The following is a 24,982-nucleotide window of genomic DNA, read 5'->3' as shown; positions in this document are numbered from 1 at the left end:
ATACATTCAAGATCTGATTTTCAAAAAATTGTGAGTATCCCACAACTCCAGTGGAAAACAGTGGGAGATGCTGGTACTCTGAAAAGTCAAGCCTAAATTGTCTCAGATTGAGCTCCAAAAAACAGAGGAACCCAAAATGAGTGGACCCTTTTGAAAATGTTGGTCTTCGTCCTTGAAAGAACCAAAAGCCTTCAAAATATCATATGAAGAAAAATAGGAGCTGAAGTAGTACAATTCAACACTGGGAGCCAGACATTTCTATTTCTATACACCTATCACCAAAAAATAATTATTGTTAAGTTTGTTTGTTTTTAAATCAACCTTCTCCAGGGCTGCCCAGAGGTGGAGACAACTGGGGCAATTTTCCCCAGGCCCCCACGAGAATATAGTATTCTATAGTATTGCAACTTTTTTGTATGGAAGGGGCCCCCGAAATTGCTTTCCCCAGGTCCCCTGAATCCTCTGGGCAGCCCTGACCTTCTCCCCATTGACTGAATTTCAGACCAACTAGATATTTTATAGCCTTTTAAAATATTCTTCTGGACACAGTAGTCACTTCCTGATCTGAATTGTGTGGTGGTGGTGTATGTTGTTAAGTAGCTGCTGTGTTCCATACCAGAGATGGCTGCTCCTCTGTAGAGAACTGTTGTATAGAAATACATACTGTATATTGTATTGTGTGTATATACACATAAAACACATGATTGTGGATTAAAAACTATGATGGTTTGGATTTTTAAAAAGTGTGTAAGGGTTTTAAAAGGTCACGGCTGCATTATGCAGGCCATCTTTCACAAGTACTAATAAAACCATATTACACTACCCTAAAGTCTATTCATGTGACATATATTTTACAGAAAGACTGTTTTGGAAAGTGTTCTTATTTTTAAATTCTAAACATCTTTTTCATATCCCTCCACCTTTGAAGCCAGACTCCCTTAGAACAATGATTTCCACTGCCCAGGATTCTGAGACAAAGGAAATAACTCTTACATTTTAGAAAGCTCCAAAAATGTCCTATAATTCCTTAATCATAGTTATTAATGTCACAATATTAAAGAGCTATGACTTCATATATCTAGCTGGGCTAGAAATAAATGTTGTGCCCCTTTTAAATGACTGACTTTCTAATAGGATAAAACTCCAGTTTCTAATCCAGAAGGGCTAATGGGTAATTGGGAGGAATTTATAAGAAGAAGCAGAAAAATGAGGAAGAGCTCCACTCTAACAAGCCACTTGCACACTCACTGAGTTGTTTACTCTGAAACCTAATGGAGACATTTTAAATGGCAATATTGTTAACTATATCACTGCTGATGATTTTAGCAGAAACAACTAGTGAATGGGATCCTGCCACATTCTCAAACTGTTTCCCAGAACTCCTCTGTTGTCAAAAACCCAAACTATCTCCTACCCAACTATCAAAAGTGCCAGCTTCCTTCATCAATGTCAACAATCCAGTCACTTGTTGTCAGTACAAAAATCTGGGGCACACTGGGGGCAGGGGGACAGCATAAAATATATTGATTTTTAATGTCAAAATAAACACCACAAGAAAGACTGTGCTGATTGTGACAGTCACATTTGATTTATTAAGAGCCTCCATTTAAAAAATTTCAATGAAGCTGTCACAGAATTTTCAGTCTGCTCTATCAGAGTAACACAGAATCAGAAACTTCTCCACAGAAGTCAGGTCCAGTTTGCCACAGAGCCTTGGTCATAATGGTGTTTTTGAAATTAACTGCCACTTGGTATGTGTGCAACACAAACAAGAGCTGCATGTTTTGTTCAAAGGCATTAGACCTGCTTGTTTTGAACTTAATAAAGTGTAAAACAATTTAGGTAATGAAGAAAGTTGTTAACATCACATTGCAACTAATTTTCTGTCTACTGCTATGAGAAACAGCATTAGCTCCCATGCCAAAACCTATAAATCAGTGTGGTGAAAAGGTAATTTTTAGACAAGTGTTCTAGCCAGAAAAAAAAGGTGGGCAGGGGAAAGGTAGAGTCAGAAAGGAGAAATTCATGTTTAAATACAATCGTTTAAAAGATGTCTGCAAGATTTCAGTAGCTCAAACACTTCTGAAGGTTTCCCACAGAGCCTGAGGTGAAGAGAGTCAATTGTCAAAGCACTATCAAGAGATGACAATTACAGAATAGTGAGGTAGTAATTTGGGGTTTTTCATTGGTTTCTCTGCTAGCTGTTTCTTATATGTTAAAAGTACAATAAGTTGTTATTTTGGGTTGGCTTGTTTTGTTTTGTTGTGAATTATTTTTCATCATTTATCACAATGTAATCATAATGCTCACAGAGGAGTGACACTAAATTGATCATTTATGCTCCACTGTGTTAGGAAATTTGATAGCTTTGCTAATTATTATTATTATTATGAGAAAAGATTTTCTTTAAAAATATATGTTAGATAACAAGTGATAGTATATTTTAAAATCCCAGTATAGACAAGGCAAGTTGTAGTTTTAGCACACTAACTGGTCAAGGTGAATTATAGGTTCCTCACTAGAGCTCACCTCGACCAGCTGATGTGTTAAAACTACAACTTGCCCCATCTATGCTAGAATTTTAAAATATCCTAACTATCATGCTTTAAAAAAGGAAGAGCTCCCCTATCCTGCCTATTTCCTGGTGTGGACAAGCCTTTAAAGGCTAGGTTTTGGGGGAAAGGGTGAGAGGAGAAAGAGTCCACCTTTGGTTGGTGGTAAAGCCTTTTTTAAAACAGTGGTTTCTCTCAGAGATGACAAAACTGCAACCACTGCAAAGAAATCTGAACTCAAAGAAACAAGCTGGTAAAGCAAGCTAGAGTCAGAATTTCTCAAAAGGAATATATATGCGTAAAAAAAGAAATCCATTGTAGAACTGTAAGTTATTAAAAATAAAACGTTGACCTTTATTTATATTTTCATTTATTTTCAAGAAAAAAAACAAAGTACTGTTCAGTAAGAGAGGAGTTGGGAGCTCTCTTCTAAACCACAGTGTATAGTGGCATAAGAGACCAATGAAACCTACATAATCCTCCAGTTCAGGCTCTGCAGAAGCAAAGATCTATACTAAATTTTCAAATGAAACTTTCAAGGCCAGATTTTCAGCATTCACAATTGGGGCCAGATTTTCAAAAGAGCTCAGCTCCCTCTTTAGGCACACAGATGAAGTGGCCAGATTGTCAAAAGTGTTCTGCACCCAGCAGCTCCCATGAGCACAATGAGATCTGTTGGGGGCTGAGCCGTTTTGAAAATCAGTCTCTCCATACAAGTGCCTACAGTACAGTTCATCTCTTTTGAAAGCCTGGTCACGAATTCAGGTGCCTACCAGGGAGCTGTAAGGTGCTGCTGAGCTTTTTAAAAAATCTGTCCATGAAAGTTTAAAAACAAAAAAAGATGGAGCTAAGCTATACAATGGGCCAGATTCTCTTGTGAATCACATCAATAAAAATCCAGAATAACTTGATTTAAAATCTTCAGTGGATTTACTCTAGATTACACTAGTGTAAATGATAGCAAAATCTGGTTGACTGTCCTAATTTCACAGTTAATAGATTAGTATCACACCTTTAAAAGGTTTAGACTGATAACTGTTAACCTATGAAAACTTCAAAATATACGTTCTTTAAAAGGACGTACAGTAAGTCAAATGCAACATGCAATAATGTACCATGTCTGTGTGTGTGTGTATATATATGCTACATATTACATCCAAGAAAATGTTAAAAGAACGTTAAGGCTGCTAAGTCAATCAGTCGAAAGTTAGGAAATGCCTAAACTATAGGCAGTGCTATCAGCTCTGATATTAATATATAGATTAAATCCTGAGCAATATACAGTTAACACGTAATGTACTATATATATACACTATGTCACACCTTTATGTGTAATTGTCTGATGCACTGGATTTCCTGTATTTTCCCATTAAAGAAGGTAGATATCTGAGATAGAATGCTATAGTCATATTCTATTAACAGGATTCTCCTTTAGGGTCCAGAACATTTTTGGGCCTGTAATAAATGAAGCGGGGGAGAGGGGTAGCCCAGCAGAGAACAGACACCAAGGGAGCTAACTGGCTGGCTGGGTGTTCATAAACGGGGGCTCCCCCCCCTTTCATTTATTACAGGGCCTAAACAAGGTGACCATTTTCCTTTCATCCATTAGCTTTTTAAACATAAAACAGCTACATGGGTAGAACTGTTAACATTATGGAAAAGAATCAGCTTCCTTTACCTAGGGTGACCAGACAGCAAATGTGAAAAATCGGGACAGGGGTGGGGGGTAATAGGAGCCTATATAAGAAAAAGACCCAAAAATCGGGACTGTCCCTATAAAATCGGGACATCTGGTCACCCTACCTTTACCAAAAGTGCACAGAACGTTTTTGCAGAAGCTAGCACATCTGGGGCTATATTACTGAAAATCACAGCTTCACAATAAATACCATATGAAATAACATATTCTGGTGACAACCGTTTTCTTTGCGGGGGAGTGAAGGGGATGTTTATAGAGTGGGGGAAGAGATAGGAGTGTGCCACAGATTCCGTGGAGCCATCAAGAAGCCAGATGGTACAGCAACACTGATGAAGTTGTTGAAAACATTGTATGAAACAGACACTGTTAAAGGTTACAGGTTTCAGAGTGGTAGCTGTGTTAGTCTGTATCAGCAAGAAGAACGAGAAGTACTTGTGGCACCTTAGAGACTAAAAAGTTTATTTGAGCATAAGCTTTCCTGGGCTAAAACCCATTTCATCGGATGCATGCAGTGGAAAATATAGTAGGAAGATATATATACACAGAGGAAATGAAAAAATAGGTGTTGCCATACTGACTATAACGAGGGTAATTAGTTAAGGTGGGCTATTATCAGCCTGCTAACTTGAAGTCTCTGGAAACTGTGTTTAGATGAGAAATCTGCATAGGCAAAGATTGTACCTGGCTGAAATTAAGTTTTAGTCTTAGAAGTGTATTTTTACTTTTGTTTGCTTGTAACCTTTTCTATCTTTATTCCTTATACTTGGTATCACTTACTCCTATGTCCTTTTGTTAAATAAACTGGTTTTACTTTTACTATAAACCAGTTCAATGCACGGATTGAAATAAGAGTGTTTGTCAAAGCCTAGTTCTATTAATGAGTGCAGTGTAATGTCTCTTTAAAGGAGCAACAAACTTAGTGACTTCTGTAAGTGCTCAGTGAGAGGCCTGGTCATTGCAGGGAGACAGTCTGGGGAAAAATTGGGACTGGAGGGTATTAGGGTCACCCTGTAAAAAGTAGCTGGACGGTGGAAGCCAGCATGTGACCTGCATGCTTGTCAGCTGGCTGTTTGTGTCAGGGCTGTGAGTCACAGCAGCAGAGCATTCAAGGTACCCAGAGTTGCAGGGCAGGTTGTGACCCAACCCCTTACTGGTCTGGGTTGCACCCAAAAATGTCACAGAACCATACTCATTTACACCTTCGGAGAATCTGGACCAATGTGATTCTTAATGTTTAATTATTCTTTTAAATGCTTCAGGTCTCTTCTTTACAAAACAGATCAGCAGCTCTATAGTAACAAAGCAACTGTGCACACAAGGAAAATGTTTGTTAAAGAAATACATTTCAGTTTCATGTTTCCAAGCATTTATTATGGACAGTTAGAATTTTTTTTTTTAAATCATGGAATCTTAGAATTCAGCAATGGAAAAAGACATTAAGTCCCTCTTTCAGTACACAACTACAGTATATTTTCATCTACTTTGTCTAATCCAGTTTTAAATGACCATTTTAAAAGCACTATGATTACTCAGACGAAGATAATGAGGGATGAGAAAAATTTTAATCACCGCTCCCCCTCCATGGCTTGGGTAAACAATGCTCCCTCACCATAGCTCCCCACTTCTCTTTGGCTGATGCCTTGCCAGCTCTCTCACCTTATTCAATCCGCTTCAGTCACTGTTTGAGGGGAAGTTTCATTGGCTTTCATATAGACATCAGATTACCATATAGCAAGAACTAGAAGCTATCAGATTATTTAAATGTATGGTAGAGGTTCTGTCACCACTTGACCACTACTATTAATAGAAGCTCTGATATTATAGCAATGAGTGAAACAGAAATGACTATGAATGAATTATACTGAGTCAAGGCTTGAGCCATGGTATGAAGCAGGATGGGGCATGAGAGTCTCTTTTCAACACCTATTATTTACCAATTATCACAAACCCAAGAGCAGGCCAGGTGACTCACGGAACACAGAGCAGACATAGGCCCTCTCCAAGAGAGCCAGTGTTAGCTCATTGGGGGCCCTATGCAGGAATATTTTTGCTCCCCTAAGAACTAAAACAGGCAAGTTCTTATAATAAGCAAATAAGAACCCCCTTGAGTTGCTCAGGACCCTAACAATTGCTTAGTCTGCTTAAGCTTAGCACTGGCTCTGCTCTCCAAGGTGATGGTATGGATCCCTTTCTCATCTCCCTACCAGTCCAGGACCCTTAGAATCCCCCATCTCCCAGAGCTGCCCCCATACTAAATATGCTTTCATTCCAGCCTGGCCAGCTCATAGATTTAGAGTGGAGTGCAAGAGCTGGCTTTGTACTATGGAGATTAAAAGAAAAACATAAAACAGACAATCAGATGGTGCCGATATTCAATGGCAGTGGCCGGGGTCCTAGATGCAGAGGCACCTGTGGCTCCTTCCTGATTCTCTGCTAGATCCTGAAGCTCTTCCTCTGTGGAAAATAGAGAGGGGACCCTGTTCCCTGGGATCTAGCTCTGGGATGAAGCCAGGAGACCTAAACCCTCTGCATGGGAGCAAGGTGTTTGGGAGGGTAGGGATCTCATGCAAATATGCTTCCAACAGCATCAAAGAAACAACCTTCTGGGATCCCATCCCTCTTTCAATGGGTTAGGCCCGCAGAGACTAATGAAGCCCTTGCCATCTCTTATTTGAAAATTTAAAAAAATGAAAACCCTACATTTTCAATAACCCCTATACATGTGCTGCATGCGGGGGGGTGTGGAATGAAGAAAGTAACAAATACTAGAGTAGAGCCCCCCTCTTTTAGAAAAGGGAGTGATTCCTGGGGTTGGGGTATAAGGAACAATGGTGATTATACGGCAGTCCAGTGTTGTCCCCAAACTGTCCTGCAGCCAAAGCATCTTTATTATACTTTAAAGGAGTACATTCCTATGAGGTACTCTGGGATGCTGGCCATTCAGCCAGAGGGAATCTGCCTTACACTCCCCCCTTAGGAAGGCAATGGCTATCAGCAATATCTCCTCCCTGAAATCTAGGGGCAGGTGGAATCACAGACTCAGCCCTGAGCAGTGGCAAGAACTTGGACAGATGTATAAATGCTTAACAGATGCCCCGCGGGAGGCTCCTCCCTCAAAGTGTGTTTATGCTTCCAAGAGGAACACCACTATGGAGACTTCAAGGACTGGCTTTGACCCATTGAGTTTTACTGGAGACTCTCTGCTTGGTCTCACCTAATACGGTTAACAGACACCAGAGTGAGGTTTGATTAATTGGTTATTAATAGGGCTGTTAAGCCATTAAAAAATTAATCACAATTAATCACACTGTTAAACAATAATAGAATACCATTTATTTAAATATATTCAGATGTTTTCTACATTTTCAAATATATTGATTTCAATTACAACACAGAATACAAAGTGTACAGTGCTCACTTTATTTTTGATTACAAATATTTGCACTGTAAAAAACAAAAGAAAAAGTATTTTACAATTCACCTAACACAAGTACTGTAGTGCAATCTCTTATCATGAAAGTTGAACTTACAAATGTAGAATTATGTACAAAAAAATAACCACATTCAAAAATGAAACAATGTGAAACTTTAGAGCCTGCAAGTCCACTCAGTCCTACTTCTTGTTCAGCCATTTGCACAGACAAACAAGTTTGTTTACATTTTGCAGGAGATAATGTTGTCTGCTTCTCATTTACAATGTCACCTGAAAGTGAGAACAGGTGTTCGCATGGCACTGTTGCAGCCGACGTTGCAAGATATTTGTAAGCCACATGCGCTAAAGATTCATATGTCCCTTCATGCTTCATCCACCATTCCAGAGGACATGCGTCCGTGATGATGACAGATTCTGCTTGATAACGATCCAAAGCAGTGCGGACCAATGCATGTTCATTTTCATAATCTGAGTCAGATGCCACCAGCAGAAGGTTGATTTTCTTTTTGGTGGTTCGGGTTACGTAGTTTCTGCATCAGAGTATTGCTCTTTTAAGACTTCTGAAAGCATGTTCCACACCTTGTCCCTCTCAGATTTTGGAAGACACTTCAGATTCTTAAACCTTGGGGCGAGTGCTGTAGCTATCTTTAGAAATCTCACATTGGCAACTTCTCTGAGTTTTGTCAAATCTGCAGTGAAAGTGTTCTTAAAATGAATGATGTGCTGAGTCATCATCTGAGACTGCTATAACATGAAATATATGGCAGAATGCGGGTAAAACAGAGCAGGCGACATACAATTCTCCCCCAAGGAGTTCAGTCACAAATTTAATTAACGCATTTTTTTTAAATGAGCGTCATCAGCATGGAAGCATGTCCTCTGGAATGGTGGCCAAAGCATGAAGGGGCATACGAATGTTTAACATATCTGGTATGTAAATACCTTGCAATGCAGGCTGCAAAAGTCCCATGCGAACGCCTGTACTCATTTTCTGGTGACATTGTAAAAAAGAAGTGGGCATTACCTCCTGTAAATGTAAACAAACTTATTGTCTTAGCGATTGGCTGAACAAGAAGTAGGACTGAATGGACTTGTAGGCTCTGAAGTTTTACACTGCTTTGTTTTTGAGTGCAGTTATGTAACCAAAAAAAATATATACATTTGTAAGTTACACTTTCATGCCAAAGCTTGCCCTACAGTACTTGTATGAGGCAAATTGAAAAATACTATTTCTTTTGTTTATCATTTTTACAGTGCAAATATTTGTAATAAAAATAATATACACTTTGATTTCAATTACAACACAGAATACAATATATATGAAAATGTAGAAAAAAATCCCAAAATATTTAATAAATTTCAATTGGTATTCTATTGTTTAACAGTGCGATTAAAACTGTGATTAATCACAATTAATTTTTTGAGTTAATTGCATGAGTTAACTGCAATTAATTGACAGCCCAAGTTATTTTGGATATTATATGTCCAGGAATATTTTTGTGACTAATATAAATCTACTAATAAATAGACAATAGCACCTTAGCTCTCTCCTTTTAAATATTGGTTTCCTATTCCTAACATAAGAACCTACTTAAAGAAAGGGAAAATAATCTGCTAGTTTTTGCCAGATAAGAAATAGACGATTCTTCTGTACATGAAATGTGAATTTACTTACCTCTGTGCAAGCAACAGAGCCCCCAGCACCCCCTTAATTAGGAGAGACTATCCACTTTGTTTATCTGCCCAGGCAACCTGGTTGTCTAATCTGAGTGGATGTCACCCACCTGCAAGCCTATCTGTTCAGAATGCCATATTGCAGTAGTGCTAAGTACACTCTTGTTTTGTACGTAAACAAGCTAAGCCCTGCATCCTCATCAACCCTTACTCGGGCAAAACTCCCACTGGGAGGAAGGATGGAATAAGACCTGACTCAGAGCGCTGACTCCTTTGACGAGTTTATTATAATCAGTTCAAGACTATGTAATAAAACATGACATGAACAGATTATTCATATCCTGAGAAAAAATATTCTGTTCATAGGGGTTTCTCAACCTCAGTGTCTAAGGACAGCATCTCTCATGTTATATAGTACATGAAATAGCACCACCAGATCATTTGGTCACTGGGTTTTGAGGACTGTCACTGTTTTTTCAAGCTACTATTTTGCAACATGAGCCTGACTTCAATGGAATTCACTCCCTTACACTAGGTCTGTATTTGGCTCTGCGTGTTTACTTCACAATGTCAGTATATGAGCTATACGTTGTTCAGGATACAGAACAGCTGCTCACTTGCGGGCCCTGAACTCTGAACCCCAGCAATCCACGTGCTGAATCCCAGTTTCATGAAAGAGATAGACAAAATATAGGTTTGGGGAGTTTAATATGTTTTTTGATTTGGGCTTTTGGGTGCTACTGGAATACAAAGCGTAAGACAAAATAAAACTGAACAATGTTCCAAACAATTTACAGCATGACATAAAAAAAGGACTTCCGAACAAAACAGTTCAAAGGAAACTGGCCTTGTTTACAATTCAGATAGAATCAAAAGTTCATAAATATCATATAATAAATTAGGGCACTGTGTCAGGAGACCTGAATTTTATTTTTTAATCTCCCACTGATGCACTGTGGAACAAGGGGCAAAATATTCAGTGCCAAACTTATAAAAATGGCCTCTAGCTTTTGATGCCTCAGTTTTTGGCTGTCCATCCTTAGATGCTTAGATACAAAGTATCTCAAGGTAGGCACAGAAAAAAACATACAAACAACCAGGCACTAAAAGTTTGAGGCCACTTTTGAAAATCTGAGCCTCAATTTCTCAGTTCCACCATGTATAAAATGGGGGGTAAAATGCTTACTCAACTCCATGAAACACTTTGAAATATCTATGGATAAAAAAGCACTGCATCCCTGCTCAGTATCATTAATATCACATCCTAGCTAAATTACCAATTTACTTTTCTTTGAATCAGCTGAATAAAATTTCTAAAGCTAAGAAGCAATTTTACAGAATGCTGAAGCTTTAAGCTTGCATAGGGTTGACAAATCTGTAACATTGCTTGTCCTCATGATGATTCTACACTATTAACTATCAAATAAAGTCATGTTATTTGAGCTAAGTATTATTATGCTAACAGACATATTTTCAACAGTGTGGACCAAATTCAACCCCTGAACCAAATTAATCTAATTCCCTGAGCATAACGCTCAACATTTACTCCCTCATAGGAGTACAAACTGCTTAGGGAGGTCATGAAAGCTCCTTCACTGGATGTTTTCAAAAGGAGGCTGGATAGCCATCTGTCTTGGATGGTTTAGACACAATGAATCCTGCATCTTGGCAGGGCATTAGACTAGATGACGCTTGTGGTCCCTTCAGAATCACACGGTTCTATGATCCTATGACACCAATCTGGAGAATGAAGTGATAGCCTATAAGCACAGTTTGCAGAGTAAAACTACACACATAGTATTTCAGAATCCACTTTTTGCATGCTCAGAGGAGAACTGCCACTCCTTTGATAGGTTAAAATATTTCATATCAAATTCTTTGTCACCTCTGAATTAAAAAGGGAAAACAAAAGCTTTAGCACTAGACGGATGAGCCTTGTTGCTTATCATTGCCCTTATGAACCTAAAGTTTTCTAGTATGTCTCCTGGTGTGATAGGTAGGATTAGGCTCACTAGGATTTGGTTACTGTTCTGTTCTCTAGCAGAGAGTTGGCTGAAGCTAGTTGGCTTGACCATAGTCTACTATGGTAGACCCCTCTGGGCCTTGGGGAGTGGGGGACAGTGATCCCTCACTCCACCCCCCAGGGATTGGAAAGTGGAAAGAAAGATCTTATCATGCCCACATAAAATAACTCATTTTGTTCTAAAACACATTAAGGACCCCAACTCCCCCATCTCATATGGCAATCATATGGAGGGCTGCAGAAACTTCCATGGAAACAACAAGGGAAGAAAGAGGAACCAGGATACACAGTGAGTTACTCAGAGGCCTCATTGACATGAGGTCCCTGACTATCAACCCCAAGTGGCTCAGCATCAAGCCCTCATTTTTCCCTGAGCACAACCATGCTCAGGATCTACTGGCCAGGTGCATAGCCCATTTACAAGGCAATCTTATGAGTCTTATAAACAGGTCTCAGGTTTTGACCCATTGACAGTAATGATGTGGTTAATAACTGGTACATCTGTTCTACAATTCTAGCTGTATAGGAAATTATAAGTCCAGAAAGAGTTTTCCAAGTTAGAGTCGAAATGACAGTATAACTATACTCAAATATCAGGAAAGGAAATTTTCAGATTGTTTATTCTTACAGTATTTTTTAAACATTAGTAGAAGAACCTAGGGGTGGAGAAAGGGAACCACACACTATTAAATGTCTCCTTTATATTTCATAACTGAGATGACAATACTGGAAAGTCAGTCTGCTTCAATAACCTAGCCAAAGCTATGGTAAGGGCAAATCAAGGGCTGTGCTTCACAAGGGAAAGGCATCTAAGTTTGGGGGGTGTTAGGGGAGGAAGCAGCTGCCATCATGCAGTATATTTTATATGCCAGGTTTACAGGATTCAAAATTTCACATTGTAGCACTGATCTTTGACACATTGGATCAAATTCAGTCCTGGTGTACTCAGCCCCAACTCTACTGAAATCACTGCAGTCACACCAGTGCTAATCTCGCCCAACCTATTCAATCAACCTCATAATAATTAATTGCCTTTCCCGTGACTTAAAACTTTTTAGCGCTCACTCTCTTCTTGGAACTTGTTCACTGGGCAACGTGCCTGCACGTGGCAGCCAGCTTTATACGTCACGCGAAAGTTTAGTTTTGAGTCTTCATCTTGTTTTTGCTGCTATATTCAGAATGCTCAGAGGAAGCACCTTAACCAAACTAGGCCTTGATTGACAAGATTCAGTGACAGACTCATCTGTTTGCGTGAAATGCACTTTACCTGCTTTGTCATTAGCCCTACTGCGTGTACAGTGCCACAAAATGCGGTGGTAGTTAACACTTCTTCATAAACTAAAATTAAGACCTGCTGGAAAAGTCTTATAAAAAGCAGCAAGTAATTTACCCTATTTATAAAATTATTACAAACTGATGCATTGCATATGGCTTCCTGGGGACCCAGGGTTCTTCATGTAGTTTAGACAGGTGAGACTTTTCTATTTCTTATAGAATTCTCAGACTCTCCCCTTCCACCCACACACCCTCTCTCTCTCAACCAACCAGTTTAATTCTATACTACACATTTTACACTTTGCTAGCCTCCCTCTCCCCCAATATTAGCCTGGAGAAATAGTGCTTTGGCTTTCTGAAGCTTTGGGGTGGTGGAAGAGTAACAGTTCATCTAGTAACACTTGACTTTTGGTGGCTGGTTGATATGGAAAAAAGGATGCTTCAGCATCTCAAAAGAGATGTGGCATTAAAGAGTTTATTAATGACAGCCTTCTTTGTTCCTGCAGCCATCAGTGAAGATACAGCAAAGGAAATGGAGGAGCTGCAGTTATGCATTTGCAATACACAAAGTCCTTGTTTTCCCACTAGGCACTGCAGAATAGCAATTGTCCATTCACAGCACATAGCACATCCTCTGCATTTCAGAGCTAATATTTTTGCAGTCCTTAAGCTGGTGCATTTGAGACTAGCACAGTTAATTTTTTTCTTAGTCCTTTGAAGTGCACTATATGAGCTACTAGTTCTCAACTGATGTTTCTGGTTATATGACCGGATTGTAAAAGATGTACTTTTAGTGAAATTAAGAAAAAGCTTTTGTATACACAGTAACATTGTCAAAGAGGCTGATATGATCTTCCATTCCATAACTTGAGAAAACCTGAAGATTACTACCAATGACCTGACAAAAGAATATAGATTTACTCTGCATTTTAATTTAACTAGCAACAGAGATTGACTGTTTGGACAGGATTTTTTTTTTTTTTAAACACACAAGAGCTCCTTGGTTAAGTGACTCCTCCTCTTGCATGCTAGAATCACACTCCTGAAAACAATGTTAGTTTTATGTTAGCTGTTGCTCTCGTTTCCTGCAGCACATACCGTTCACTGTAATGCTGCAATAGTCATTCAAGTTTGACCACAGGCTGCCCAAAGATTAATTGAACCTATAAGTCATTAAATAGCCATCAGGTTGCGTTAGTTCAGTTTCTAATTAAATTTCCACTTCTCTAGCTAGCTGGCAACAGCGATCTGAAAAGTGGCGATGACAGAACACAAGCAATTTCCCCTGCCCCCATTTCTGCATATAAGTTAAAGCAGGAGCTTCATTTCCACTTGTGACTTTTAAACCCAGAGCAAGTAAAGCATCCTAAGCATGTAGAAATAAAATGAAGTGGAACATGTACTCCCAAAGAATATATATTTCACTGCTCCATTTATTTGTCCCCAACCCCCCCCACTCTCGTCTCAAGCCAACTCAAAAACACCCTCAAGGGACAGACTGAGTCCTCCTTTTCAGCCCCCTCATCCAACTAAAGTGAACCAACTGCAAGGTCTTGCTCATGCCATTGAAATGTAGGACTGAGGACAGCAGACAGGAAAAACAATCTCACTTTCCTCAGTGAGGGTCATAAAGTGCCACAATGACAGAACCTCTCTTTCATTTTCTCTTGCCCTCAAAGGGTTAAATTAACACAAGTTAAAACGTCCCGCTGGTTTGAAGAAAAAGGGAGGAAATTCAAAAGCCGGTTGCTGTAGTAACAATCACTAATAAAAAAAATCATTTTCTCTAAATAAAAGTATTATCTCCCTCCCCCACTTTGCAATTATAGTTCCTCCTTAAAAAAAATAATAATAAAAAAAATCATGCTGCCTCTTTTAGATTTGCTGTACATACCTCAACCATTAAACAAGACATTTAACCATAGTGGCAGTTCTGTGACCTTTGAATGCCGTGAAATCTCTAAGCGGTGCAGCTTGTTCATGAAGACTTGTACTGAAGAATCCAGCAACTGCATCCAGGATTAGGGATATAATTAAGTAACAACAGCAACTAAAGGTGGGGGGGAAAACCCAAATAAACCCAACAAGCCAAAAGGATCAGCGACTCTCTACTAGAGAGGGCACTTTTCTCCCAGGCAAGTGCTGGGATAGAGCTGAGCTTGCTGCAGTCTGACTGACTGTGTTAGCAAGCAGAAGGCCGTGCACGGCTGGGAGGTGCTGTCAACTGCCACAAGCAAGGAAAAGCAGACCAATCGGCTTCAGCACTGTCAGCTCACTGGAGTGGAGCCTTTTCTGTTTATGTTTCCTCATTTCAAGAGTGACGTCAAAGGGTTTAGTTTTTCCTCTGCATGTGCTATTAATTTTAAAGGACTACTATGGGAAGAATGTGGCAGTGATTTAGGCAGGCTACCCCACTCAAAAGTCACCAGAGCCACACTTTATCAGTTCTGGGTCTCACTTGGAAATTACTTGCAGTCAGATGTACCAGAAAGATCCAAAATATCCAAGCAAAACAGGGAAAGAGCAATGTACATATGTATATATTTATGTGCCCTTAAATGAACTTAAGACATTTCACAGTGGAAGATGGTCCTACCAGGGTCTCAGATGGAGCATTGGGCCCAATTCTGCCCTCACACTGATTTAAATCGGGAGTGGAACTTCACTAAAATCAATGGCATTAAACCAGTGTAAAACTGGAGAGAGAGAGAGAGAGAACAGAATCATAATCATAAAGTATTGCTGCTCTAGGCAACCGTCTGCTCTACCAGTAAATTAGAGCCCAGCCAGCTCTCTCATATGAGGGCGGCTGTACACCAACACATCTATTCACAGCCACATTAAGCCACATTACAACACTGCTTCAGAACATTCATTACATGGCATCTTATTTTATTTCATACCAAAGGCCAGTGCTATAAAGCAGAGGGCTGCGCTGAAGCCCTGCTCCCTATTACTGCAGCCTCTGTGACCAGATAATAAATCAAAATGTGAATTGTGCAACTCAGGCAGAAGGCAAGGGCAGATAACAGTCATCAAGACCAATTAACAGGGGCAACACAGCATTAGAAACAGAACCCATTCAAAACAAAAATTTAGTCATTTTCATCTTTTTATTTTTGCTTATTTTTTCAAATAGGAAAGCTTGCTTTTCTGTGTATGGCATAGCCATATTAACCCACCAATCCCCCACCCCCTCACACACACTCCAAGCACGCTTGTTTTTACATTGAGTTCTAAAGTAAATGTAGTGCTGGTGAAAGATGTTGGACTGATAGCCCTGGAGAATGAATCAATCAATGATCCACAGAACAGGCATAGCAGGGGTATCAGTAGCACAAGCTTCTTTACAGCATCCCACTGATGGCTTTCAAACATGCTATTAATATGACAGTAGCACTCAGAGGTCCCCAGTCAAAATCAGGAGTCCCACTGCACTAAGCATTACACACAATCAAAGGAAGACATGCGGTCCCTGCCCTAAAGAAATGAGAAGATAGTTCAACCTCTAAACATTTTTTGTCCCTCTGCTAAAAATGTTAATTAGACTGTCCTTTGTGTTTGTGAGGGTCTGATCTTTTTTTGGTGACCTAGACATTTCAAGTGGAAGGGGATTAATGCCCATCCGCACATTACTGATGGTTACAGTTCTTACTCACTCCACAGGTGGACTGAATTCAGTGCAGTAAGTAGAGATGGAAAGCTCTGTAGCCCACTAATAATCCTGTGAACTATCTAGCTCAAGGTTCTCAAACGGGGGCCGGGACCCCTCAGGGGGTCGCGAGGTTATTACATGGAGGGTCAGCTGTCAGCCTCCACCCCAAACCCCGCTTTGCCTCCAGCATTTATAATGGTGTTAAATATATAAAGATGTGTTTTTAATTTATAAGGGGGGTCGCATTCAGAAGCTTGCTATGTGAAAGGGGTCACCAATACAAAAGTTTGAGAACCACTGATCTAGCTCCTCCATACAACAGGTTGTTATGCCCTCATGCTGATTTAAATCAGGAGTGGCTTCACTGAAAGCCTATGGCACTACATTCACAAGGCACAATTGCTTAGATTGTTCATTGTAATTCAGGATTTAAGGCTAACAAACCCTTTCTTTGAATGAATGATTGAAACAATATTCCTGTGTGCGTCTTCTCACCAACAATATTGTTACATTAGAAAGGAGAACATCACAGGAGCTAACCGAATCTGTCAAGTGTAAAGCTGTAGCTATCAATTGAACACAGGCTTTGTGGGTTTGTTTCTAGTCAGGAGTTTTTCACAGGACATGTTATTCTTTCCTGCATAATATTTTGAATTCTTTGCCAGGCTTGCTCCCATTAGGTGACTGAGATTATAGCATATAATTCCTTTGGATAAGGGTTTCACCTTGAGCCCTTCTGCAGCTAGAACATGCATTCTTTTATATTGCTTATTTTATGGGAATCAGTCCTGCCCTTCCCTTCTCACTAGTAAAGTCTTGCTTCAGAAGTTCTTCATGAGCAATAGACTTTTGATTTTTCTTTTATAGATTTTCATTTTGGGGAACAACAGATGCTACACCCTGTGTAAAATACTACCGCAACAAGCTCCCCAGGATGACACAGTCTCCAACACCAGCAGCCAGTAGGTGCTTTCTCTTAGCGACTCTGGAGTTTAATTTCCACAATCAATAAATTTTTTTTAATTTATTTTAATTCCCCCCCCCTGATTTCAGAGCACTGATACTGAGGGTCTGAGTGTTGTCTTACTTCAGCACAGCCAATTTAGGAGGATTGGGATGCATCTTTCTTCTGAGCAGAGACAATCTGAGGAGGGGAGCTGTTTTAGGGAACAGAGGTTCTGTGTGTCTTTTGTGCAGAGCCAGCTGTGGAGGGGAGGAATTGAGGGGCAAGGGGGGAAATCCTGTTGCTTGTGTAGGTAACAAGCAACTCTAAAACTAGAACTATGGGCTGGGGAGGGAAGTTAGTGAAATACTGCACAGAACATCAAGAAGTTATCATAGAATCATAGAATATCAGGGTTGGAAGGGACCTCAGGAGGTCATCTAGTCCAACCCCCTGCTCAAAGCAGGACCAATCCCCAACTAAATCATCCCAGCCAGGGCTTTGTCAAGCCTGACCTTAAAAACCTCTAAGGAAGGAGATTCTACCACCTCCCTAGGTAACCCATTCCAGTGCTTCACCACCCTCCTAATGAAAAGGTTTTTCCTAATATCCGACCTAAACCTCCCCAACTGCAACTTGAGACCATTACTCCTTTTTCTGTTATACCTAGCTGAGAGCAAATTATGCACAATAATAATAAATTGAGGTGGGGGTTCCCTTTGATCATAGCCAGTCTGGGGTGCAGTAGGTTATGGGGGGACATACCCACTACTGTTTGCAAGTCGTTTAGTCTAACCGACATCACAAGCCACTAAATCCCACCCAATTACCCTTGCACTGAGCGCAATAACCTGGGTTAGACTTGAGTATTACAGCCCTCCAGAGACTAAACTGCTGTGTGCCACAGGCAAATAGGAGAGTCTGAGATGTACTAATGCCTCAGGTCTTTTCAGTGGCACGGAACTGATTTGCAGACCCCCTTTGTCATGAGGAGGACTTGCCATAGGCACTAGAGAGTTGGTGCTAAGTCCACAGCTCAAGTAGGGCCAGTAAAGAGGAGCAGAGAACTCACAGCACATAGAGGGGGACAAAATCATGCCCTCTGTCCACTGAATTACCAACACACTGTATTTTTACTTCAACTAGTTTGGGAGCATTGAAGGATCTCCCAATTCAACTTTTTAAAGTAAAGATGAACTTTTAAAGTCCCTTCTGAAGTGCTATGACCATGCTGAAGGGAGACAAGAAGGAGGTTTCTCCCTGAAGTGCTGGCACTTGGGATAATTTTAATTTTTTTTTTTAAGCTTCTCACCATTTAAAGGTGTCCCACAAGTACTCCTGTTCTTTTTGCGGATACAAACTAACACAGCTGCTACTCTACTCCTCTGATGTTGCTCCAAATTACCAGCGAAATTAATGATTGAGTAGAGACCAGAACTGGGACATTTAAAATCTTATGGTATTAGTTTGAGAAAATTATGAGTAACTGAAAGGGCAAGTCATCTAACATCTCTCTTTCTTAGTTTTTCCCCACTATGAAATAGGGATAATGGTATTGCCCAGATCTGTAAAGCAATTTGATTTGTACATAGAAAAATTATTTTATATATATGCTTTTTTTTTTTTGAAGAATCCTTGTCCAATTGCCTCTGTGGGGTGAATGGGAGGGGGTCACTGTTCAATTCCAGGGGGAACACACAAAAAAGTCACAATTGTCACTGATCTGCAGTCTTAATGTCAGGCTTCCCAGATCTGGTGGGGATGGAGCCTGATCTCCCCTAACGCAGGTAGAGGCAAATCTCCGATGGCCAGGATGGAGATACATTGGCAAAGCAGTGTTGAGTAGTCTGCACTGTTGCGGACAGTCTCAACAAGCCAGCACACAATTCAAAGGCATTTTTTTAAAGAGTGAGCTTTGTGAAATGAGTCATTTTTGCTTCATGAGCGTACTGCACGCAAAAACATTTAGCTGCTACCAAAGGTGGCCTTTTGCTTCACCCCACGAAAATTCAAGGCAAAAAGTGAAAGGTCTGCTGTTTGGCCAGGGGCAGCTCTAGCTTTTTTGCCGCCCCAAGCACAGCAGGCAGGCTGCCTTCGGCCTGCCTGCAGGAGGTCCGCCGGTCCCGCGGCTTCGGCGTACCCGCTGCCAAATTGCTGCCAAATCCACGGGACCGGCGGACCTCCCGCAGGCAAGCTGCCGAAGGCTGCCTGATTGCTGCCCTCGCAGGGACCGGCAGGCCACCCCCCGCGGCTTGTCGCCCCAGGCACGCGCTTGCTGCGCTGGTTCCTGGAGCTGCTGCTGTGTTTGGCCTACCTGCAAAATGAAAAACTTTCATTTGGTTTGGCTGGTGGTGAGAATTTTTTTGCTTAACTCTGATCTGTTCCTTTCTTTGAATTGTCCCTTGGGGAAGCAACTTTCCTGTAAAAAGAAGACAATTTTCAAAGAAAGTTCTCAAGTTAAAAAAATTGTTTTTCAGAATTCCAAGAACATCTCCTTTGCTTACTTTTTAAAATACTTCCACTTGTTTCACAACCTTTGATATGTCTCCAAGTTCATGCATCCCTAATTTGCACTGGTCATATTTTGTTTGTCTGCTCATTTTCAATCAATGGATTCTTTTAACTGGCTCCTGGAGTTTAGGTCAGTTAAAAAAAAAAGTTCCTCTGTGCCAGAAGAAAGTTGTAACAACAGAAGAACAAAACAGACATGATCCTGCAGGACAAACTTCAAAGCAGCTTTCAACATAACACATGTGGAATCATACAAGAAGTCAGATGCCACTGCAGGAAAAGTATTAACTTGATTGTTCAGCCAAGAGTCTCCTATCCAATAAGGAAAGGTAGGAAGCATAAAGACACCAACATTCTCCATCCAACAGCCTTCTTTTTTAATGTCTGAGGTATAGAGCTGTATGATTCAAAATATTGTTTTGCACAAACCAACCCACATGTAAATGTTTTGGAAAAATACTTGAGAAGTTGTATACAATATTATCGTAAGAGGCATATGCCATTACTGGGTTGAAAAGAAAACCTTCTATGAAAATGTTTTTCATTTTCAACATAAATAAACTAAAATATTTTCCTCCCTTGTTTTCTCACTTTCTTTTTGCAGTCTTTGTAACGGTTTTTTGGATACAGTCTTATGAGTTATTCATAGATTCCAAGGCTAGAAGGGACCATTGTGATCATCTAGTCTGACCTCCTGTAGAACACAGGCCATAGAACTTCCCCAAAATAATTCCTAGAGCAGATCATTAGAAAAATATCCATTTTTGAGTTAAAAATTGTCAGTGACTGAGAATCCACCACAACCTTTGGTAAGTTGTTCCTATGGTTAATTACTCTCACAGTTAAAAAGAGTGCACCTTATTTCCATGTTTAGCTTCAACTTCAGTCATTGGAGCATATTATACCTTTCTCTGCTACATTGAAGAGCCCATTGTCAAATATTTGTTCTTCATGTAGATACGTATAGACTGTAATCAAGCCACCCCTTCCCCTTCTCTGTGGTAAGCTAAATAGTTTGAGCTCCTTGAGTCGATTGCTACAAGGCATGTTTTCTAATCCTTTAATCATTCTCATGGCTCTTCTCTGAATCCTCCCCCAATTTATCAACCTTCTTTTTGAACTGTGGACACCAGAACTGCACACAGTATTCCAGCACTGGTCACACCCTTGTCAAATACAGAGGTAAAATGACCTCTCCTACTTGAGATTCCTCTGTTTATGCATCCAAGGATCGCATTAGCCCCTTTGGCCACAGTGTCAAATGGGGAGCTCACGTTCAGCTGATTATCCACCATGACCCCCCAAATCCTTTTCAGAGTAAGTCCTCCATCAAGTAAGTATGGCCTACATTATATCTTCCTAGATGCATACATTTACATTTACATTTAGCTATATTTAAACGTGTATTGTTTTCTTGCACCTAGCTGATCCAAATCGCTCAGTATCAGTGACTCGACCTTTTCATTATTTACTTGTCCCCCATTTTTGTGTCATCTACAAACTTTCAGTGATGATTTTATGTTTTCTTCTAAGTCATTAAAATTTTAATTAGCATACGGCCATGAATTTATCCCTGGGGGACATCACTAGAAACAACTATTCTATGAGGATTCCCCATTTTCAATTACATTTTGACATCTATCAATTAACCAGCTTTCAATCTATTTCTTGTGTGCCATGTTATCTTTCTAGTTTTTTAATCAAAAGGTCATATGGCACCAAGTCAAATGCTGTACATAAGTCTGAGTATATTACATCAACACTGTTACTACCTTTTTGACTGCAGGAAGAGCTGATTCAAATTTGACTACTGTTTAACAAAATCTTAGGGGCAACCAATGGGGGGGAAAAGATTATAAAATGTGAAATTTTGCACAGTTTGGTCTATTTTCCTATTTGTGATTATTTATGAATTTTTCAGTAATTTTCAGAGAAGCTACCTTGGGACCATTGCAGAATTTTGTTTTATTTTTACCAAAATGGCCTTGCCTTGAATGGAAACTGAGGGCAATGTTGTACAAAAGTTTCGCTAAAGTTCTACAAGTCTTCTATATTTCCTTTCCTATCAATGAGGACCAATTTCTGCACTTATCTGCTACAAAATAATTTGTCCCTCTCTATCATAACCCTCCCTTTCCTCCTGTTGGATTCAAGAGTAGTAGGGTGATTTGGTTCGGCATATTTCTTCAAAGGCAAAAAAATCATTAAGCCATGCAAATGAAAATTAATTTTTGTGTTGCTTTCTCCCAGCAGCTACTACTTCCAGTCTCCCACCATACACATGAGGATCTGGCCAGTAGATTGTTTAGTTTCAGATTTACCAGCCATGTTCTACAGCCCAAAACCACCTGTTTGGTGGGGAGAAAAGAGTCCCCACAGAGGACAGCTCTGCATCATTAAAGTGGTCCTTATGCCATGTAGGTTCTAACATTCTGCACAGCCTAGCCCAGAAGAACTGCACTGGTTCCACAAACTATTAGGGTCCTGGTGTACCAAGATTCAACACTCACCACCCTTCTAAATGCTTTAAATGCTTACCATGAGCATCAAGGGAAAAGGTGAAAGAAGAGATAAGTATCAACAGCCAGTACTATGGTCAGGCCACCACAACTCTCTGTTTCAGCTACTCACAGGTGTCCAGATCCTCCAATTCTTCAAGCAAGTTCAGTACTTTGATTCATTAGCTAAAAATGGCTCCCTAAGAAAGTACCAAAGCAGCAGTGCCAATGTCCTCGAAAAGAGAAAAACCCTCCTGATCCAAGAAACGGGGACAAACTCTCTCCATCATAGACAAACTTGAAAGAATGATACATTCCTAACAGATCTCAAACCTCAACGTTTGTCTCTTTCAAACGGCAATGTTAGAGTGGATCTGGAATTCTGCAGACAGCATGTCTTCCAGCTTGATCAAAACCACCATCTCAGTGCTATGCAGCCCCCAAAATTAGGCCAAAAAAAATCTAATTTCTGTCCACTGAAGGGGACACTGTCAGGTTCATAAAATTCTGTTTCGGTAGTACCTCACACAGAATGCATCACTCAGCTCTTTTCCATCACATATGCATGAAATAATACTCAGGATTAAAAAATTTATAAAATCGGTTGGTTACTTTCAAAGAAAGTTATGGTGATGTTTTATGGTGCTATGAAAACTATTTGAGTCTTCACCCAGTCACAGAAGCCTAAACAGTCTATATTAACCTAGACTTCCTTAAGTTCATGGATGGGTGAGGGGCAGAGATTTTGGATAAGGAATCCAGATCGAACCAACCTCTGGTTTAAAAAACCTAGCCAGTTAAGTTTTGTAAAACCAAAGCTACCCCCCATTTTACGCATTTCTAATTTCACTGGAATTCAAAGAGGACATAAATGCCTTTTTCCCTGGAGCCCTCATTTGTTGGATTTTAGAAAATAAGTATCTGAAACTGTTATGAAGCCACTCGGATACTACTGTGATGAAAGCCAGAACAAAACTCTATAATAGAATAAACATACTGAAAACTGAAACAGGCCCATCAATTACCTTAAGATCAACACTCTGGCAACAATATACTATAGATATAATGGGTGAAATACTGCCACACTGAAGTTAATGGGTGTTTTCCAATAGCTTAAATAGTACCAAGATTTCACCTTATAGAGTTTATGTATTAAATGATAACAGATACTAGAGCTATCTTGGTCATGCTCAAACTTTGTGTGGTCATAAAAAAAAACTAAGTTCAAACTCCAGAAAATATAGGATTACTTTGCCTATAAATGAAGGGGGGGGCTCCCTTTTATGCAGGGGCGGCTCTAGCTTTTTTGCCGCCCCAAGCATGGCAATCAGGCTGCCTTCAGCGGTATGCCTGCGGGAGGTCCGCTGGTCCCGCGGCTTTGGAGTAGCCACCACCAAATTGCTGCTGAATCTGCGGGACCGGCGGACCTCCTGCAGAAGCCACCAAAGGCAGCCTGACTGCCGCCCTCACAGGGACCGGCGGACCGCCCCCCCGTGGCTTGCCACCCCAGGTACGCACTTGGAGCGCTGGTGCCTGGAGCCGTCCCTGCTTTTATGAACTCCCAGCCAGTCAGTAGCTATACAATCCCTCTTAGTAATTGTTCTCTAAAGTCTCACTGCTATGTATAGGTAAAAGGAAAGGAGTGGGCACCTGGCCAAAAGAGCCAATTGGAAGGCTAGAACTTTTTAAAATTGAAAAATGATTCCCCGTTTGTCTATCTGTGGTTGTTTTCCCGGGGAGAGGTGGACAAGGCAGAGCTATGCTGTAAGAAGCTTGGGCCAGGTATGAAAAATCATCAGTATCATACCTAGAAACTATTAATTTAAAACCCCAGATATGCAAGTAGATCAGGAAATGTCTAGGAAGACACAATTAGGTTTATTCCTTTTATTTCTTTATGCCTTGTGGATTCCTCTGTGCTAACCCCAAGTGCTTTTGTTTTGCTTGTAACCTTTAAGCTGGACCTCAAGAAAGCTATTCTTGATGCTTAATCCTTGTAATTTTTTTTAAATCTAGCAATAGCCCGAGTTCCCAGATGTATTTTCTTCCTTTTAAAAAAAATAAAATGTACCTTTTTTAAGAACAGAATTGGATTTTTGTGTCTTAAGAGGTTTGTGCATATGTTGTTTAATTAGCTGGTGGCAACAGCTGATTTCCTTTTTTTTACTTTCTCAGCTCTTCTCCGGGGGGGGGGGGGGGTGAAAGGGCTTGAGGGTACCCCACAGGAAGGAATTCCCAAGTGCACCTTCCTGGGCTCTCAAAGGGTTTCTGCACTTGGCTGGTGTCAGCATCTACCAATCCAAGGTCAGAGAAAAGCTGTAACATTGGGAGTTTAATACAAGCCTGGAGTAGCCAGTATTTTTAAAAATCCGTGCGGGCCCCCACCTTCTGCACTCGAAGTGCCAGAGTGGGGAATTAGGCTTGACAGCAACAAACCAAGTACACAGCAAGTTCCCTTTGTGGATTGCAGAGGCCAATGAGGATGATAAAGACATTTTTGGCCAAGTGTCCGCAACTTTTTTTTAGTTTCATAACAGGATAACTTTTTGAGGAACCTGCCCTGGCAGCAATGAAAAGGAGGTAGTTCATCTGTGCTCCCTCTGTCATCTGCCTTCCCCCTTTTCAATCCACAAATCCCAAGCATTGCAGTTTCAGGGCTTAACAGCCACTTAACCAAGGCCTTATCAGAGCCTGCATTACTCCAAGGCCTTCAGGAGCT

The 24,982-nt window shown here is 40.4% G+C and overlaps 1 protein-coding gene across 3 annotated transcripts in view; it reads right to left on the bottom strand.

Moving 5' to 3' along the window:
• Window positions 1–14,933, bottom strand: part of PDE7B (phosphodiesterase 7B) — a 253,289-nt gene extending 238,356 nt beyond the window's left edge. For all 3 annotated transcript variants that reach the window (XM_005280320.5, XM_065588702.1, XM_042848187.2), the window contains exon 1: window positions 14,551–14,933. In XM_005280320.5, coding sequence (XP_005280377.1) covers window positions 14,551–14,571 — 21 coding nt within the window. In that variant the 5' untranslated portion in view covers window positions 14,572–14,933. The remainder of the gene's footprint in view (window positions 1–14,550) is intronic.
• Window positions 14,934–24,982: the final 10,049 nt, after the last annotated feature.

Source organism: Chrysemys picta, chromosome 3 (genome assembly GCF_011386835.1).
Source record: "Chrysemys picta bellii isolate R12L10 chromosome 3, ASM1138683v2, whole genome shotgun sequence".
NCBI classification, from domain to species: Eukaryota; Metazoa; Chordata; order Testudines; family Emydidae; genus Chrysemys; species Chrysemys picta.
The sequence above is the reverse complement of the archived record's forward strand: the minus strand, read 5'-3'. Positions and strand labels throughout refer to the sequence as shown.